Consider the following 18,221-nt stretch of genomic DNA (forward strand, 5'->3'; position numbering starts at 1 on the left):
GATCGAACTTGTAACCTTCTGGTTACAGGGCGGCAGTTTTATCACTGTGCCACCAGGGGCTCTGAATGTATTAGACAGTCATCAAGGGCAGCTCCACATAGACCACATTTATGAAGTCTAACCTCAAGGTTATGGCCAGTGAATCCAAGTATCTGGATTTTGTTTGGATAGAAAGGGTTCTGCAGTCATATGACAAGATGCAGGTTGAGAAATGGACACCTGGACATCACCATAACCTCTTGGGCTTCCAAGCATATCTACAGATCCAGAGGCATGTCAAAGCTGCAAATCTGAGACACTTGGGGGGTGGGGGAGGATGAATGCCAACAATATGTTTATCTCTTCCTTGCCCCCACAAGGCACAAGAACTTTTGGTTATAATTTCTTCAGTCCTCAGCATCAGTCACCCATAGCTGGACTCCCACTGTAGTCAGACATGGAATTATAACGAGGGCCTTCAAGCATGTGGTCAAGTAGTATTCTCTTATTACTAAGTAAAACTGTTAAAAGCCCTTGTAACAGGATTGGGGCAAGTACTCTTGGATTGGGAGCCTTTTGGCTGGGAAAGCATTCTCTACTAAAGTCATTTGTTCTTGTATAAAGTAAGTTCTGAAAGTCTCTGCCTTTCTACCTCAATATATATGGCACTCAAGGTAACTCTCAAATGGCCACACTGGTCTCAATATAACAATAAAAACAATCAAACAATATCCAAATGCTCTAAAAACAGTGTTGCAAGGGCGGCGAACACCATTCAAAGTCAAACAAAAATTTGAGTCGAGAAGCACACATTCAGACAACTGGCAGGTAAAAGGCTCTGTGCAATTAAAACGGTCTTCAGCCTGGATGGAAGTTTCAACAGTAAAGGAGCAAACTGGATCTTCAGGGGCAAGACCTTTCAAAGCTGGGGCATGGCATGACAATGGATTTGAGGAGACCTTGAAACCCAGTATATCTCATTTTAGGTGGATGGGAGTTTTACATCAGTTTTATTTTCAATATAGACCTTGCTCTCTGCCCTGAAACTCTCCCTACAGACCCTTGGAATCTTAGGCTAGCCTTGGTTGTGACTGTTGAATGGTGAAATTACTCTGCACATTCTATATGTGTATTACTATTACTCAATAGTTAATAAATCTGATAGATCAAGATAGTACTGTAGCCTTTGTGAGAACATAAAATGTGTAACAGTCATTCATTCATTCATTTAATTTCTATACCAACCTTCCAAAAATGGCTCAGGAAGGTTTGCACAGGGAAATAATCACTAGTTATATCACTAGTTCTCCTTTCCTTCCCTCCACCCCATTTCCCAGAAGGAAGGAAGAATATGCCTGTATATTCTAACTAACTCAGTTAGTTCTGAGTCTTTAATGAAATTTCCTTTTCAGTTTCAAAGCTACAATTATGAAGAACAGTCTCTTGTTATGCTAAGGGGAGGAGATTCTCCGAATAGCTCCTTCATTGTATCTCCAGAAATGCAGCTAAAATACAGCTCAGATGTAATTAAGCTAATTAGAGTTCAAGTCCGGCTAATCACTTTAATAGCTTAATTACAGCCAGAGCAGTCAGTGACACATACGAAGGTAAAAGAGATTCTCGTGAAGGCAGTCACAAAGGAAGCAGAAGCAGTCCTCGTGACGGGGGGATGCATATTTGCTATCTAGCTACCATCTCTCTTCTCTCTCCCATTCAGCCTTTCACAGAAAGAGTGTCATTTGTCTGTGTGCGTTTTTGCCTTCGTAAACAATTAGAAAGAAAATATAAAGGAGAGAGGTCCCAAGGGTAAGACATTCCGTACTGAGCAGAACGATTTGAATACTGTCAAGCGATACTTGGTGTTTTTTCACGCTCGCCCGCCTGCAACATACTCAAACTAAGCGAACCAAGAATCCCCATGATGCACGGCAGAGCAGCCCCTCTCTACACTGACGTATGAGAGGACCAAGGCAATGCATGCTGGGAAGTGAAGTTCACTTAACGCTTCATAGATAGTTTATTGTACTTTGTCAAGAAGCCCTAGTGGCTCTTTCCTTCTGAAGGGGCGGGTTAAACCTAGAAAATGCTCATTAGCTCTTGCAGCTGTCAGTCTTGAGTGGCTGTTGACCATAGCAACTGAACGACGCCTGCTGTGTATAAGGAGAACGTCCGAAAGCCCAGAACGGTAGAGTGGAAAGATACTGTTGCAGGTAAGTAGTGATCCCTGAGAGAGAGAGAGAGAGAGAGAGAGAGAGAGAGAATGAGAGAGATGGTGTACCTTCCTTTGCATGCTAGTCCAGCTATGTTCGGGATCCAAAGCTTCCTGTGAAGTTAGTTCCTCTTTGTTTACGTCTAGGAGGAGTATGTGCAACCACCAGAGGAAAACTCCATTGGGTTATGCAGCAACTGTATGGTATACTTCAAGGCAGGCAATTTCCTGCACCTGCTGATTATTGTCTGAGGTGTTTTAAAGCAAAGTACTGGAGGAACACCCACACCCCAATTTCCTCAACATATTTCTGTTTCTCACAACATATTTTTTTTCTTTTTTCCAAAAAGGAAGTGCAGAAATGTGCTAATATAGTGTATGGACATGGTCAGGGGTTTTTTTTGGTGGGTTTTTTTTTTGGGGGGGGGCACCTTTCTCTTTTCTCCTTTGCTTCCACAAAGACTATATCTTTCTACAGCTGTTTTTTTGTTGAACAGTCTGATCTATGATTGTAATAAAGCTTATCTATCTATCTATCTATCTATCTACAGCATAACCCAGCTCCCCTGCAAAAACTAAAAACAAGTTGTTCTAGTAATAAGAACTAATTTGCCTACTTTCCTTTCACTGTCCCTACAACTGGACTAAATTTGGTTCAGATTGGTTATGTGGTCCACAAGTTAGACCTCTGCACATCAAACATTCATGTGTCCCCCATCTTGGATTGGGGTGGATGACATCATTACAAACTACACCCTGAGGTGTCCCTATGTGTACATACAACTGTACTTGATTTGGTTTATATTGGTCCAGGTCAGGGGTGTAGTTAGGGGAGGGATCCCATGTTCACCCCTCTTCCTGGCAGCCCCTCGGAATGAGGGAGATAATGAAGAAAATAGGTAGGGGTGGAGTTGGGGGGCCCACAGGAGCTGGGAGCTCTGGTTCTTTGAACCCGTCCACTTAATGGTGGAGCCTAACCGCCGGCAGCCTGTGTGTGTCCGTGGCCCCGCTGACCCCACCCCTGTATCTGACGTGGGGTCTAGCCATGCCCCCGCATCTGATGTCAAACATGGGGTGTGTGGTCTGGCTCCTGAATGGAGCCTTGAGTTCAGGAGTTGGAGTTTAAGTCCCAAAGGGGCCGCACGGCCCCTTTGGGAGCTAAACTAAGGTTGGTGCTGCTTAAGGTTGGCGCTGCTTTTGCAGCGCAGCAAGGAGCAGCTCTTCCCTGCAGGGAAGAGCTGCTCCTGGCTGTGCTGTGAATGCAGCGCCAGCCTTAGTTTAGCTCCCAAAGGGGCTGTGCGGCCCCCGCTTGGGAGCTAAAACTGCACCCCCCATCTGGCATCAGGGGGTGCAGATTTAGCACCTGGGGGGCAAGGCGTGACCACTGATTGGGGCCAGCCCAGGTTCTTTGAACCATTGGGTGGCTCTGCCTCTGTGTTCGCTCAAGTAATAGCTACACCCCTGGTCCAGGTGATGTGAAGTTGATGGGATGGGGGGCGGACACATGGACACACACACAGAATGCCGGGTGATCTCATAAACTCACTGGAAAGCAGGCTAAAAGAGGAGGAGGAGGAGAAACCTGCTGGATTCAATCCATCCTGTTTCACATAGCAGCCAATCAGATGCCTCTGTGAAGCCTAGAAGTGCAGGCACATGCAGGCACATGATCATCTCCTGCTGAAGATGTACAATACTTCCTCTTGTCTTGGGGAGAGCTGGTCTTGTGGTAGCAAGCATGACTTGTCCCCTTAGCTAAGCAGGGTCTGCCCTGGTTGCATATGAATGGGAGACTAGAAGTGTGAGCTCTGTAACATATTCCCCTTAGGGGATGGAGCTGCTCTGGGAAGAGCAGAAGGTTTCAAGTACCCTCTCTGACTTCTCCAAGATAGGACAAGATTTTTATTTATTTTTTATTTTTGATAGGACAAGATTTTTTAATTGAACCAACAAACTACCAAAGCATACAGTACGTTGCCAAAGCACAATTATATATACAAAGTGGTTGTTTGTACATCATATATCTACAAAGATTTACACTCAAGGATTTGGAAACCCACAAGGCTATGAAGTATATGCAGGTAGTACTGTAACTCGGGGGTGGGGGAATTACAAGGTACATCAGGTAATCGGGGGGTTACGTCCGACGTCCATTTCCACAATTTGTCTCATTGCTGTTTAGAAGAGATACTCTTGTCTCTTTGCACATAACCATACAAACTTTTCCAGAAGAGATTTACTGTTTCATCTGTGTGAACCTCTTGGTCGCGTCTTCCCTCCCTATTCCTATGCAGGAGCATTGCATAAATGACATACAGGTTTACTAACCTGATTACGAGGAGGGGAACATTCCAATTCCCTAGTATGCAGGCACCGGTTCCGTCCCGTTTCCTTGAAGGTTTCTTTCTGGGACCTCGAAAGGAGGTTCTGTCGCTCAAACCCGATGTTAGTTCTTCCCAAGTCTGTTTTTCCAAATCAGGCCACTCTAACAGCTTGCTTACTCCCTGCCACACTCTTTTGGCTACCACACACTCTTTTAAGAAATGTGAGTGGGTTTCCCTGAATGTTTTACCTAGCTCAGTAGCTTTCTGTTTGCAGGTGATTTTAGGGCACTCTTGCTGGTCCTCTGGGAGCCATGGCTTAGCCGCATTAAGTGGTAGTACTTGATGGTATAAGCGCCACCTTGTTTCCCATAAATGGAAAGGGACTTTTTTCTCCTTAAAGAGAGTGATAGGGTGATCGGGTTGCAACAAGTACTGTGAAGTGCGGTGTTTGTAGCGTTTACGTTCTAAATCAGGTTTTAAGAAACCCACTTCTAGAATCTCTCCATAAATTGTTTTCCTTAGCTGCTTAACTGAGGAGGATCCTTTAAATAGATCCAGTTCAACCTTCCATTTTATAAGTGTGAATAACAAATCTCTCAAGTAGTCCGGGTGTTCTCTTTTTAATACTTGTGTGATATTACCATTGAAAGATCCTTTTCCCCACCATGCTATGCCCCATGCTGACTTGCGCCAACGCAGAGCGAAAAGCGAGACCCAGGTTTTTTGCAGGAGGTTGGACATATTATGGACATTCACGAAAATCCAGTTTCCAAAACTGTAGGACATGAATTCAGTTACAAAATAGGGTTGTAGGGCAGGTAGGGTTAGGCCTCCCCGCTCAACCTCCTTAAATGCTACCGCACGGGCCAAAGGGAAGGACGCTGTGTGCCATACTAGACGGAAGATCTGGCTTTCAACTCTCCGAAGGAGATCGAGCGGGGGAGGATAGACTACCGCCAGGTTATGCACTGGGGGTATCAGGTAAGTCCGGATGTAAACCGCTTTCTGGTACATGGCAAGGCTCCATTTTTTCCACATGGTGATTTTAAGCATTACTTTTTCTTCCCAATCTGTCCAATTTCCCCCCCAGGCTTTTTCCTTAATCCCATATTCAATCCCCAAAATGTTTACTGTATCTACCCACTTCAGTTTGGACTCTGGGCCCCTTCACTTTTACATTCAGAGATGGGTAGGCACGAGAGTTACTGGCGTCCGGGGTCCATTTTAACAAATACACTTTTGTCAGCATTTAATTCTGAGCCCGAGATCTTGCTATATTCCCAGAAGAGGTCTAGTATTACAGAGATTTCATTTTCATTTGATAACAGTAATGTAACATCATCGGCATGAGCTACAAATTTTACCCTAAACTCATAGTGCGGTTCTGAGTGGACAGGTGGTTCGGCTATCCCCTCACTCTCCCTCCCCCTCCCTCCCGGGAAGATCTCGCAGGGCGGAGGGATAGAGACCGAGAGTCCTTGCAGATGGGGTTCTCTCTGGATCGGATCCAGGGCAAAAACATAAAGTAATGGGCTCAGTGGGCATCTTTGGCGGACACCCGAATGCAAAATGATCGGGTCTCCCTGCCATTCATTAATCTGTGGTGTCACCTTTGCATTCATATAGAGCAGCTGTATCCAAGTCACGAATAGGGGTGGTATACCTTTAGCTTTCAACAATGTCCACAGATAATTGTGGTTCACTTTGTCAAAGGCCTTAACTTGATCCAATAAGAGGAGGTGACCTTTCCAACTTTCATTCTGTATAGAGTAAAAAAGTTATCTGAGCAGACACAATGAGTCTGTCATCTTTCTTCCCGAAGATAGGGCTGAGAGAGATTCCTGCCTGTAACCTTGGAGAAGCTGCTGTCAGTCTGTGTAGACAATACTGAGCTAGATAGACCAATGGTCTGACTCAGTATATGGCAGCTTCCTATGTCTGGCCTGGATTTCTTGCCAGCCAATTTCATTTAAGGGAGAGGGAGAAAAACTCCATTCCATCCAGTTCCTCCACACCATGCATAGTTTCATAAGCTTCCTTTATCACTTTTTTTTTTAAACTAAAAAAACTCAAAATGGGTTAGCCTTTGTTCACAGGAAAGGTGCTTCAGGCTCCTGACCATTTCTTGTTGCCCTTTTCTGCACTCTTTTGAGCTCTGTTGAGATGTGTTGACCGGATTTGCACACAGTGGCCGATGTGATCCACAGTCCTCTGGTGATGGAGGACTGTAGGTCTGCAAGAAGCCATCAGCATCCCTGTGGAGAGGGAGCAATTTTCTCATCTCTGCCCTTCCTCCAAAAAGCCTTTTAAAGGTAAGTGTGCCATCAAGTCGATTTTGACTCCTGGCACCCTCAGAGCCCTGTGGTTTTCTTTTGGTAGAATAAAGAAGGGGTTCACTATTCCCTCCTCCTGCGCAGTATGAGATGATGCCTTTCAACATCTTCCTATATCGCTGCTGCCCGATATAGGTGTTGAGAAACATACCGGGGGGATTCGAACTGGCAACCTTCTGCTTTGTTAGTCAAGCATTTCCCCGCTGCTTGTATAAATCTGTTCCTGAGGGTCATACAGCAACCCTTGGGAACAGATTCATATGATAGGAAAGGGCATTTGGAGAGAGGTGAGAGTGGATGTTTGGCACTGCCCCTCTACATACTCTATAAATACTAGTTTAAACATGTTACAAAAACTAGTTTAAACTAGCACATTTTGTAGTACGTTTAAACTAGTTTTTGTAGTGCATGTAGAGGGGCAGTTAGGATTAACTGCCTGCCCTCCCCACACAACTAGGGGAAAGTGTCCAGTGCATCAGGAAGGAGGGGAAGGATGTGTGTGCACATGTCCTTATCATGCATTTTAGGACCTGCAGACAGAGTATCATCCGAATTGGCCCCTTGAATATACAGTACGTGCATTATCATGCTTGTATAATACATAAGGATCATAAATGTCTTCCTGGGCCCCTGTACAGATTTCAGAATTTTAATCAAAACAAGGACTCAAGTACAGACTAGATCCTTTTAGACCGAACTGTAAAGATGTGAGACAGTTTTTCTGCTGAAAGAAACATGGATCTTCAAGGACTGAGGTGTATGTTTCCATGAAACCCTTTTGACATTGCAATTTTGTGGGTTAAATAATTAAAAACACACAAAAAAACCATTTGTGTTCTACATCTGTGTTTTCTGATGATTCAGTTCTTTTTACTGAAATAAATTATAGTCTTTAATGAGTATTGCACACAAACATGACATTTAAATAGTTCCATCTCATCACCAATTAATCATTCTTCCTTCTTGCTACAGACAGCATTCATGTCTTTGCTGATAACTAATTAACTTTTCCCCCTTGAGCACCTAGCAACTTCGTAGTTTGGTTTCATAATGCTAAATGTTTCCGCCCATTAGATAATTAAAAGAACGTAGTGCTTTTAAATCAGAGTGTTTTTGTTTTTTTCTGATCCAAGTTTAGAACTCTCAGATAACAAGATATCAGCCATTTGCAGTTTCCTAATGCACTGTTAATTTTAAACCTTATTTCTCAGTTTCTAGAACTGGAGGTTTGTTAAATGACAAATTTAGCCCCGTAGATAAAAATTGACAGCTGTCTTATATTCAACTGACAGTTTATTGGAAAATTAGTTTTAATGAGCTCATAAAGATTATTGGGAAGACCAAACAGAACTTAATTGTATTTTCATACTGTGGTTTTGAGAGACCAAATGTCATCTGATGATTTGAAGGAAACAAAACTATTAGGAGGGCTGGACACAATTCATGAGAAATGTTTTCTCTCCATGTGTACAACTTCCATTCATTTCAAAGGGTGCAGGAGAAATGTACAACTGTTGTGTCCTATTTACAACAATAATATGCAACATGTATAGTTTGTACACACCACATGTTAAACCATGTCTTAATTTGTTCTCAATTTCCACCTTTAATTCCCTAACGTTAGTATTGCATATAATATGCACTAACATTGTCACACTACCCCTTAATTAGGACAAAATGTTTCATTACTGCTTTTATCCTAACTCACTGTTCTGACCAACCCACTCTTCTTCTTCTTCTTTTTATCAAATCCCTTAACACACAGTTTTAAATAATTATTATTTTATGTGCCTGCTGATATGTTTGTGAACCTCTACACTTATATACTTTGGGTACTTCCACTCTAGCAGTGTTCTCTAGAACAGATATCATGCATCTATCCACTCAGTTATTATAAAGAATCCAGACTATATCATTGCCAAATCAAGGCAATGTTTTCAATTTTGCCCTCCCATCTTTTAAAGACCTGGTTTGTGCTCCAACCCCGCAATTTAAAATGTAGTGGAGTGTCAGTCTGTCCAGTGTGGGCTGTATAGTTCTATTGTGTTGGGGTTTACCTGGATGTTGACCCAAGGGAGACTAAATTGTAGGATGAGAGGAGGAGTCCACCCTGGCCTGGGTTCCTGCCCAGATGACAGTGTCCCAGAACCATCAGAGCCAGAGCAGCTGGAGCCAGCCACTCCCTTGGAGGAGTTCTGGACCACTGAGGACCCAGTACACTTTGGTGGGGTTCTGGCCTCTTTCCCAGAGCCCCCTCTATCCCCTCCAGCTTACCAGGAGCAGGGGTGATATCAAGACAGAGCTATGCTCTAGCTTTGAAGGTGGAACACATGCTTGGCTGCTTGGGAGCCTCCCTCTCGTTGAATCTGCTCAGGAGGAAAGGAAGACCAGCATGGAGGGAGACGAGGAGGGAGGAAATCAAACTCCTTAACACTGTGAGTGCTGGTGGATACCCAGTAGTGCAGTGTTAAGATATTTGATCACCTCTCTCATTCCAGCAAGGAGAGCAGCAACCAAACTTCCCAGCGTCGCATGAGCTGGATACTGAATGAGAGGTGCGTATGTGCCCTGATGCTTAAGCAAGGTGCATGCGGGCCTCTCATTTAGTATCCAGTTCACAAGGGGCTGGGAAGTCATCTCTCTCTCTCTTTGCTTGAAGAAGGAGGTGGGTGATGGAACTGTTTAGCATGACATGCTAAATTAACCCTAAAGCTACTAGGGAATTTTCCTCTATGGAAGCACTCCTTTTATTTCATTTCACTGATCTAGGAGAAGAGGGGTGAGGAGCATTGGCTGATGGGGAATGCCCTGCAGAGTATCCGTGCAAGGAACAGCATGGCCTTAAGCTGTCATCTGCTCTTTGCTGGTTCAACAGATCCCATTAGAGTTTGTGCCTCCTATCTGCTTTGCCTGACGCAGGTTCAAGCATACTGATGTACCTGATGGAGAGAGTTAGTTATTTTCATGAGGCATGGAATACAGGAGGCAGTTAGTGATGCCATTCTGCATTGTTTTTCTAGTGGCACTGTCTAATTACGGACAGTGGTGGTCCCTTTCCCCCATAACCAAATATTTGTCATTTTTAAAAATCACACAAAGCATTAGTGTGCAAATAAATGTATTTCATATTTTCACTGAAGCACAACTGTGCTCTTAAAAAGTAAAATAAATGAACAAGCAAATCATAGGATTGCTCTGGCTTCAAAGAGGAAATGAGTAATTACTGGACCAGGGAATGACTAATTAAAGGATTAATTTCAAACAAGAGACCTTTGCTGAGTTAGAATAGAAAATGGTCTTAGGGTTTTGTCAGTGTGGATGGGCACTATGTGATTTTTTTTAAAATGGGGAGTTTAGAATGATATCAAGTGCCACACACAGTCACAGTTTTAATTCTGTTTCCAAGTGGTTGCAGAAGTGCGGTGTTTCGGCAGCACTAAAGGTCTCGTATAGAAAAGTCCATGTCTCCATTTTATATTTTCCTCTACTTTATATAAATCTTGGCCACTTCATAGTCACAGAGAAAAGTAGCAATGTCTCCCCCAAGTTTTTCATTTGGCACACCCCAGCATTACTGATGAAATATGGCCATTTCCCATTAATTAATGCATTATTGTAACTTTTGATGCACTGCATTCCCTTCCCATTTTACAACATTTTTCAATAACTCAAAAAAGAAAAATAAATGTTTGTTTGAGAGAGATCAGTTTAAAAAGTAGCTGTATTTAGGAGCTTTCTTCCTTGCCTTGTAAACTGCTTTCCTAAAAATAGCCCTATGATTAAGTTCAGCAACTTCACTGTTGTCTCTGTTCATGTGACTCAAGGTTTGGATGACTTGGAAGAAACAAATCATATTTTCCAATCTGTGGTTGTTATTTCAGCTCCTTACTGAATAAGTGACTGATAGTGGTTCTGCAACTATCCATATGATATTCAGGGCCAGTGAACATTGTTTAGGTATGCAAAAGAGAAAAGTTGGATGGCACTTTTCTCTTCCACATTCTCATTAGCTTGACAAAAGCTGAGCAGGCCTGCTGTAGTTGCCATGTGTTATAGATGGAAAAGGAGCAAGAGGAATTGAAGAAGAGGACCGTTTTGTCCACTCCTCACAGTTCAAGGACTTTATTGGAAAGTGAAATGTTAGGGGGAAAGTAATCATAATTATTTTTTAATTTTTATACATAAATATGTATATGTTTACATTTAAAATACTTAAATTTATGTTCAAGCTCTTGCAAAACCCAATTAACTAGTGTTCCCGTTTAACCTAGGGAACAGTTCTACAATAGCCTTGACCAATAACATCTGGGGACCCATGGCTGGGAATTTCTGCACTATTAAAAAAATAAATGCATAGGAATGGATGGGGTATCCCAAGGATGATGCAAGTGTAACACTGCAGCAGGTGGACCCAGCAATGCAAGTCTTTTGGATTGGGGGTGCCCATGGACTAGTAGTTGCTGTTAATAGGACTAAAGCAACCAAATATTTCAGGTTTACTAATTTAGGCTTCATCCTGCCCACAGAATTTGTGTTGTGTAGTGGCTAAGAATGTGAGCTGGGAAGTCCCCAGTTTAAATCAAATCACACCTGAGATTTGAGTTTACAATGTGGTCCTATATGAGCCAATATTATCTCAACTTCACCACTCCTTAGTATTGGCATTTCTTTTAGGGCTGTTGTAAGGAAGTTTGAGATGATGTATGTGACACACTTTGAACATTCAGAAAGTCCTATGTAAATGCCAAGTATTATCATATAGATGGGGCCCACAATTAAATTTATTTTGAATCAACAGGTAGAACTGAAAGAATATAATTTCTCATAGCAGTAGCTGAACATCGCTACCAACATCTCCACTGATTATGCCTGTGACTCTTATCTTATATATGAAGTTGCCTTATATTATCAGATCCACGACAGATAAAAACATTTTAAACTAAACAAGTTGCTCTAGTAAGAACTAATCTGCCTACTTTCCTTTCATTATCCCTTCAACTGGACTAAATTTGGTCCAAATCGGTTAGGCAGTTCACAAGTTAGCCAATTTGAGTCTCAAACGTTTACGTATCCACCATCTGAATGGGGGTAAATGACATAATTACAAACTATGCTCTTGAGGTGTCCCTATGTGTCTCTATACCTGTAGCAAAGTTGGTTCAGGTTGGTTAGGAGGTTCTCAAGTTAGCCCAACTGCACCTCAAATGTTCACATGTCTGCCATCTTGGATTGGGGTGGATGATATCATCACAAACTACATTCAGGTGTCCCTGTATGTCCCTACAGCTGTAGCAAATTTGGTTCAAATCAGTTTACAAGTTAGCCCACTTGCACCTCAAATGTTTACCCGTCTGCCATCTTGAACTGGGGTGGATAACATCACAAATTATGCCATAGAGGTATCCCTATGTGTCCCTACAACTGTGCCCAATTTATTTCATATTGGCCCAGGCATTGCAAAGTTGATAGGGACACATGGATACACACAGAGGCATGCCACAGACACACGGAATGCTGAGTGATCTCATAAGTCTACTGGAAAGTAGGCTTAAAATGTTATCTGAACGTACTACTACTACTACTACTACTACTACTACTATGATGTCATTACAAACATGTTAAAGCAAAGTCTACCAACAAAACAAATGCAACAGTACTTTGCACTGGTTTATTCATTTATCATGACTAGAATCATACCTCAGATATGTAGCTAGACTAATTAAAACTGAATCTATGGCTCAATATCAAATATGTTAAGGACTACTTTTGTACTAAAAAAATGAAACACATGTAAAATATTGGTATAATCAATTCACCCCAAAACTGAGCATGTTTCAGTGAGAAAAAATATATGCACTTAAATCTTATCATGTTTCTGATGGATTTAGAACTTAACTTTTGTTGGATTGTGTTCTGTATCTCCATTTCTTACTATCCAGTTAGCATTATATTGTACTCTTGAAAATCTTCTTTTAAAAAAACCTGGAACTTGCACAAATTATGAAACTGAAATTTTGTTTGCTGTGATGTGAATCATTTCCACATGATGGTGCTGGAGTGAATCCTCTTCTTCTTTTCCCTCTCAGTCTTCTCTGTCATGCAATACTGGACATGTTTTATGCTTCATTCTTAAAGACCATATGAGTCCCTTTAATAGAGCTGTGATTTCTGCCACTTGAGTCATTTTCTATGGAGAGCCAGCGTGGTGTAGTAGTTAAGAGTGCTGGACTAGGACTGGGGAAACCTGAGTTCAAATCCCCATTCAGCCATGATACTTGCTGGATGACTCTGGGCCAGTCACTTCTCTCTCAGCCTAACCTACTTCACAGGGTTGTTGTGAGAAGAAACTTCAGTATGTAGTACATTGCTCTGGGCTCCTTGGAGGAAGAGCGGGATATTAAATGTAAATAAATAAATAAATTAGCTTTTCTCCAGAATGATGACAATACTCATTTTTCAGTGGAAACTAATGAATGGATTGATGCTATAAGGTCAAGGGAGCATTCAGAGAGGCTAGCAAATATTAAAATAACAATAAAATAAAACCAAACAGCTTAACAATTATAAATAACAATTATATTGCCCCAAATTATGAGCAAAACCATTAAGTCATCTGCAGTAAAATGACTACATGGCTGCTGCCTATTTTCTAGGCAAAAATCTGAAAAATGGCCGAAAGCCCAGAACCTTCTGAGCCCCGTGATGGAGGTTCAGCAAAGAAAGAGAAAGGGCCACCAAAAGCTAAAGGATCTCCAAAGGGATCACCGAAAGCTAAGAGATCACCAAAGGGATCACCGAAAGCTAAGAGATCACCAAAGGGATCACCAAAAGGATCACCAAAAGCTAAAAGATCACCAAAAGGCTCACCCAAAGGGAAGCAAAAACCTTCTGGTAAGTATAATAGTACAGAATTGAATAAAGTCATTTGTCTGAATTCATATGCTAGATAAATATTTCTTAGTGTATACCAACAATTTTTATCTCTAATGGTTTAATGTATATAGTTGGAAGATTTTCAGTGGGTAACATTTACATTCTTTCACGAGTGTAAATGCTGTTGCCCTAGATAAGGATATAGCCCAAGGTGACTGTGAGAAGACAATAATTTCTGTTCCAGACTAGCTCTTGTGCTAGTGGAAGGTGTTGCACTAGTGGTAGTGCAGTATGGTGTTCTAGCTAATTGTTGTGTAACACATTGCACTACCTCTTTCACAAGTTGTATATGTCCCTGAAAAAGCTGCTTTTCCATTAGCAGTAGTGTAACATAATGGCACACCACAACTGCAAAGAATCCTGAGCATCTTGTGAATACTACCCATTGTCTAAAGCTTTAAAAACATGATCCATTTAGGACAGCTTACGGGGGTTGGGGGGGATCAACTCAGTAGCCCTATTCAGACATCATGTTGTACCAATGTACACATGTAAATTTCTGTGTGTGAATGACTGTACATGCATTCATTTATAACTTGGGTACAGGCCCCCTGCTGGTATGTCTCCCAGCCTTGGGAAACATCTATATCAGGCAGCAGAGATATAGGAAGATGCTGAAAGGCATCATCTCATACTGCATGGGAGATGTCAGTGGTAAACCTCTCCTGTATTCTACCAAAGAAAAACCACAGGGCTCTGTGATCACCCGGAGTTGACATCGACTCAACAGCACACTTTACCTTTACAGGCCCCCTCACATGCAGGGCAGGCTACGAATAGAAAGTGTACTACTGTACATGTGTTGAACATAACATGTGAATAACTGGATGCCTATAGATATGTACATTCATACATTGTAGACAGATTGTATGTGTGTTGAACATAATATGTGAATAGGGCCAGTGTGTAGTGGCACTGAAAAATGTGAAAATTAGGAATTATTAGGGAAGGGCTTGAAAATAAAACTGCCAGTACAATGATGCCTTTATATAAATCTGTGGTTCGGCCACACACCAGCTGACATCTTGACTGATGAAATGCATGTGTTAACAGGGTCTGCGGGGATGCAGCAGGAACCCTTGTGCCACTCCCCAGGCCTCTTGCACTTGTGCTATTGAGCAGAAACACGAATTCTCCCAAGTGCTGCCCACACTCTGGGAGTGCACTGTAAGGACGGAAACACATCACTGAGAGTCAGTGATGTGTTTCTGCATTCTGATCTTACAGAATGCTTCTGGAGCTGAGCAGCACTTGGAAGCATTAGCATTCTTCTGCAACAGTGCAAGTAAAAGAGGACTGGGGGAGTTGTGTGGATCCTCCTGCTGCATCCTGCAAACCCTACTAATCTGCATGCTTCGTCAGTCAGGATGGCAGCCCCTTATCCAGTTCTCATTACCACCCCATCTGAGAAAAATATATTGTAGCACTGAAACAAGTACAGAAAAGGGGGATGGAAATGATCAAAGGATTTTCACTATGCGAAAAGGCTAAAGCAAAGGCTAAAGCATTTGGAAATGACCAGTTTAGAAGAAGGATAATGGGCAACATAGTGATTTGTAAAATAATGCTTGGGAGAGAGATTTTTTTCCATCTCACAATCCTAGAAGTCCGAGTGACACAATGAAATTGATTGACAATAGATTCCGAACATATAAAAGGGAGTTCTATGTCACATGCATAGTTCAAATTATAGAATTATAATTATAATAATTCTGTAATTATAGTTCTATATAATTATAATTCTATAATTATAGAATTAGGTGTCACATTTAGTGATGCCTGTTAGTTTAGATCACTATTTCTTATGACATTGCCATGTTTTGTGCCACTGCTTGCCCCAAACATCAACAGCTAACCAACCATAAGTAAGCATGGAAGACTTTAAGTACGTTTTAAAGATATATAGATACAGAGTTAATTTTCAAGGTATGAATAAAGTTGGGTGGGCTGTTAGATTTTTCTTTTGACTAGCAGGCTTTTGTTGGTTACTCTTACATGTTTCTTGTTCTTATCCATCGTAATGGTGTGTACTGCTTTGAATTATGTTCTGTTTTATGTAGTGCATTTAAGACTGGTCACAGACCATAAATAAAGATTATCTATCAGTTTAGATGGCTTTAAGATTAGATAAATCCATAGATCAGTCTGTTAATAGCTATTAGATATATGTAAATAGAATCTCCATGTTCAGGGGCTCTATAATATCAATACCAGATTCTGAAGACAGGTAATAGGAGAGATCTGTTTCCTTCACACCCTCGTGGGCTTTCCAGAGGCATCTAGTTGGCCACTGCTGATGATACTGATCTGATTGACCTTGGTATCTATTTTATCTCATTTCAGCTAAAAAGGATGAGGAACTTGACCTATCTATGGCAAGCATGGGTAAGTTCTACATAGGAAAATAGTTTCTGAAGAATACATAGCAGCGCAGATCAAGGTATTGTAGTGCCTGAGATGAGGCTTAATATTCTGCCTTGCCCCATGCCCCTGGTGGGGGCCAGCCCCTTTTCGAAACCTCCTTATGCTTCTTGCAAGCTTTGCAAGGAGTATAAAGAGAGGCTCTGCTTGCAAAGTTTGAAAGGGTCAGAGCTGCCCTAAAGAGCTGCTCTGAAGGCAGGGAGCATCTTGACACTCTGTTGGCACCCCTACAATCAGTCGCCTAAAGTTACCAGCTCAATCTGCCTCATGAAAGGGCTGCCCCAGTAGGGATGTGCAAACTGTTTCAAGGTCGAACCGGTTCAGTTTCAAGGTTCGGAGTTGAGCTGAACCACCCCCTGGTTCAGCTTGACCCAACTGTTATGGGAGTTCGCAAGCCTTTTTAAGTCAAAAATATTTTTTTAGTACTTACCCCCCCTCCAGGGGGCTTCTCCGAGGCTGCGGGAGGATCCACGGAGGTTTCTCCTCCCTCTGCTAGCCTCCGTTTTGGCAAAAATTGCCCAGTTTGGGCCTTCTTGGGCCTGTTCTGGGCCTTCCCCCTGCTTCAGTGGCCATTTTGGAAGCCGCCATGGATGTGCAAGGGGCCCCTGCGTGGCTGGGTCATGACCCAGGCCACTCAGAGGCCCATTGCACATGCATGGCAGCCTCCAAAATGGCCTCCACGAGGAGGGAAGGCCTGTAATGGACCAAAGAACACCCGAACCAGTCAGTTTTTGCCAAAACGAAGACTGGCAGGGGGAGGGGAACCTCTCCAGACACTCCCCCTGCACAGCCTTGGAGAAGCCCCCTGGAAGGGGTAAGTACTAAAATAGAAAATTATTTTTACATAAAAATGCTTGCAAACCTCCCTGAACTGAATGTTGGTGGTGGGGGGTCCGATGGGGGACAAAACACAACTGGCCCGGTCCAGTTTGGACTCGAAGCAAAATGGGCCAGCTTGTTTTGTGCACATCCATAGCCCCAATATACAGCATGCAGAACCATGAAGGTCATAAGGAATGTGAAAGAAATTTTCCTGTTATTTAGCTGCAAGAGTGGCTATAAATAAAAGAAAACATGTATAGCAGTAGGAGTATATAAATTACCTGATGTTCATAAATACTTATGATGGGGATGACACAGAAGGGGCGAGATACAGGGAATCATAATACATTTATTACCATTTGTAAAATCTGTTGGGGTTTGTGTTTATTTAGCAAAGCGCCAAAAGGAAGCTATCCACTCCAGTTACAGAGTAGAGAGCAGAATTTAGTTGTTTCAGACCCTCACTAACTACTTCAACTCCAAATGTCCCTAGTGGTTATCGGGATAGTTGGTACAAAAGGTCGATGCACTGGATCTCCTCCTCCAACAAAATTACAAGCAATTTCTGTCTGAATCTATGAACTCCAACCACATATGCAGAGAATAATTAACAGGTACTTGTGGAGCTGGCAATGGGTTTCTTCTGTCTCAATGTTAAAAATATTTTTTCTCAATTTCTTGGGATTTGCAGATAGAAGGCACCCATTTTTTTTTTTTGCCAAGTTCTGAACATGCCAGCCATCTCTTATCCTTTTGTAAATATTAATGAATAACTGTAGTTGAGCATGTGCAGTGAAGAACCAGCTGTGGAAGAAGGTAGAATTAGGATTTATCAAATGCAACATATTAAGTTATAGCAATCTGCTGAAGATTTAGGTTTCTGGATGAGGGAGATTAAATTGTTTTTTTCCAGCTCTAAACAGGATTAAGTGACTGAAGACTTTTCCGAAGAATGTGTACCTAAACTGATCAAGATTTTCAAGTTTAGATTTAATTTCATAATAGCCAAATATGCCTGTCCTTGTCATCTGAACTGACATATTGTCATTGCACACTTGCTCCTCCACAATCCTGTCCCATTAACTGCAATAGGGGTAACACATCTTATGTGTGCATCTAGATCAGCTGTCTACATTGAGATGGGGTAGCCATAAATAGGGCAGACCACAGAAGAGCTCCATGTGTGTGCTCTTGAGAAGC

At 42.1% G+C, this 18,221-nt stretch overlaps 2 protein-coding genes across 3 annotated transcripts in view; one reads left to right on the forward strand and one right to left on the reverse strand.

The window, feature by feature from the left end:
- The window catches only part of MCOLN3 (mucolipin TRP cation channel 3), a 45,239-nt gene extending 42,963 nt beyond the window's left edge, over positions 1 to 2,276 (reverse strand). The window contains exon 1 of the mRNA XM_053242798.1: positions 2,258 to 2,276. The gene's annotated coding sequence lies outside the window, so the exon portion shown is untranslated. The remainder of the gene's footprint in view (positions 1 to 2,257) is intronic.
- DNAI3 (dynein axonemal intermediate chain 3) overlaps positions 1,626 to 18,221 on the forward strand; it is a 76,946-nt gene continuing 60,350 nt past the window's right edge. The window contains exons 1-3 of one of the 2 annotated variants that reach the window (XM_053242790.1): positions 1,626 to 2,189; positions 13,499 to 13,736; positions 16,122 to 16,163. In XM_053242790.1, coding sequence (XP_053098765.1) covers positions 13,514 to 13,736; positions 16,122 to 16,163 — 265 coding nt within the window. In that variant the 5' untranslated portion in view covers positions 1,626 to 2,189; positions 13,499 to 13,513. The remainder of the gene's footprint in view (positions 2,190 to 13,498; positions 13,737 to 16,121; positions 16,164 to 18,221) is intronic. The other variant, XM_053242789.1, reaches the window with a different exon arrangement.

This window comes from Hemicordylus capensis, chromosome 4 (assembly GCF_027244095.1).
Source record: "Hemicordylus capensis ecotype Gifberg chromosome 4, rHemCap1.1.pri, whole genome shotgun sequence".
Lineage (NCBI taxonomy): Eukaryota > Metazoa > Chordata > Lepidosauria > Squamata > Cordylidae > Hemicordylus > Hemicordylus capensis.